The sequence below is a fragment of the Protopterus annectens genome, chromosome 1.part1, assembly GCF_019279795.1.
Source record: "Protopterus annectens isolate FY-2018-M chromosome 1.part1, PAN1.0, whole genome shotgun sequence".
NCBI classification, from domain to species: Eukaryota; Metazoa; Chordata; order Ceratodontiformes; family Protopteridae; genus Protopterus; species Protopterus annectens.
In genome coordinates, this window is record NC_056726.1 from 1,545,969,614 (window position 1) to 1,545,972,002 (window position 2,389).

Sequence of the window (2,389 nt, forward strand, 5' to 3'; positions counted from 1 at the left end):
CACACTGCACATCAGAAATTACAACAATGTCATCATACTGCACATTAGAAATTATAATGTCATCACACTGCATATCAGAAATGACAATGTGACAGCTTCAGATCTCAATGTCATCACACTGCACATCAGAAGTGACAGCTTCAGATCTCAATGCCATCACACTGCACATCAGAAATGACAACATGTCAGCTTCAGGTCTCTATGTCATCACACTGCACATCAGAAATGACAACGTTATCACACTGCAAATCAGAAATAATACAACCACACTGCACATCAGAAATTACAACATATCAGCATCAAATCTCAATATCATCACACTGCACATCAGCAATGATAACATGTCAGCTTCAGATCTCAATGTCATCACACTGCACATCAGAAATGACATGTCAGCATCAGATCTCAATATCATCACACTGCACATCAAAAATGACATGTCAGCATCATATTTCAATATCATCACACTGTACATCAGAAATGACAACATGTTAGCGTTAGATCTCAATATCAACACACTGCACATCAGAAATGACATGTCAGCATCAGATCTCAGTATCATCACACTGCACATCAAAAATGACAACATGTCAGCATCAGATCTCAGTATCATCACACTGCACATAAGAAATGACAACTTGTCAGCATCAGATCTCAATACCATCACACTGCACATCAAAAATGACATGTCAGCATCAGATCTCAATATCATCACAATGCACATCAGAAATGACATGTCAGCATCATATTTCAATATCATCACACTGTACATCAGAAATGACAACATGTTAGCGTTAGATCTCAATATCAATACACTGCACATCAGAAATGACATGTCAGCATCAGATCTCAGTATCATCACACTGCACATCAAAAATGACAACATGTCAGCATCAGATCTCAATATCATCACACAATGCACATCAAAATGACAACATGTCAGCATCAGATCTCAATATCATCACACTACACATCAGAAATGACAACAATGTCATCACACTGCACATCAGAAATGACAACAATGTCATCACACTGCACATCAGAAATGACAATATGACACCTTCAGATCTCAATGTCATCACACTGCATATCAGAAATGACAACATGTCTGCATTAGATTTCAATGTCATTACAGTGTGCATCAGAAATTACAACAATGTCATCACACTGCACATCAGAAATGACAATATGACAGCTTCAGATCGCAATGTCTTCATACTGCATATCAGAAATGACAATATGACAGCTTCAGATATCAATGTCATCACACTGCACATCAGAAATTACAACAATGTCATCACACTGCACATCAGAAATTACAACAATGTCATCACACTGCACATCAGAAATGAAAATATGACAGCTTCAAATTGCAATATCATCACACTGTATATCAGAAATGACAACAATGTCATCACACTGCACATCAGAAATTACAACAATGTCATTACACTGCACATCAGAAATGAAAATATGACAGCTTCAAATTGCAATATCATCACACTGCATATCAGAAATGACAACATATCTGAGTCACATCTCAATGTCATCACACTGCACATCAGAAATGACAACAATGTCATCACACTGTACATCAGAAACGAAAATATGACAGCTTCAGATCGCAATGTCTTCATACTGCATATCAGAAATGACAATATGACAGCTTCAGATATCAATGTCATCACACTGCACATCAGAAATCACAACAATGTCATCACACTGCAAATCAGAAATTACAACAATGTCTTCACACTGCACATCAGAAATGAAAATATGACAGCTTCAAATTGCAATATCATCACACTGCATATCAGAAATGACAACATATCTGAGTCACATCTCAATGTCATCACACTGCACATCAGAAATGACAACAATGTCATCACAGTGCACATCAAAAATGACAATATGACAGCTTCAGATCTTATTGTCATCATACTGCACATTAGAAATGACAACATGTCCACATCAGATCTCAACATCATCACACTGCACATCAGAAATGACAACAATGTCATCACACTGCACATCAGAAATAACATCACACTGCACATCAGAAATTACAACATAGCATCAGATCTCAATATCATCACACTGCACATCAGAAATGATAACATGTCAGCTTCAAATCTCAATGTCATCACACTGCACATCAGAAATTACACGTGAGCATCAGATCTCAATATCATCACACTGCACATCAGAAATGACAACATGTCAGTATCAGATCTCAATATAATCACACTGCACATCAAAAATGACAATATGACAGCTTCAGATATCAATGTCATCACACTGCACATCAGAAATTAGAACAATATCATCACACTGCACATCAGAAATTACAACAATGTCATCACACTGCACATCAGAAATGAAAATATGA

The 2,389-nt window shown here is 36.8% G+C and overlaps 1 protein-coding gene across 1 annotated transcript; it reads left to right on the forward strand.

Annotated features, from left to right (window-relative positions):
* The first annotated feature begins 936 nt into the window (after positions 1 to 936).
* Positions 937 to 2,172, forward strand: LOC122816514 (putative uncharacterized protein DDB_G0289263). The gene has a single exon (XM_044089350.1). It carries the CDS (start codon positions 937 to 939, stop codon positions 2,170 to 2,172), a length of 1,236 nt encoding a protein of 411 aa, XP_043945285.1.
* Positions 2,173 to 2,389: the final 217 nt, after the last annotated feature.

Excerpts from the sequence above, each read along its gene's own strand:
- LOC122816514 (XM_044089350.1), top strand. The coding sequence starts at position 937 with ATGTCAGCATCAGATCTCAATATCATCACACTACACATCAGAAATGAC.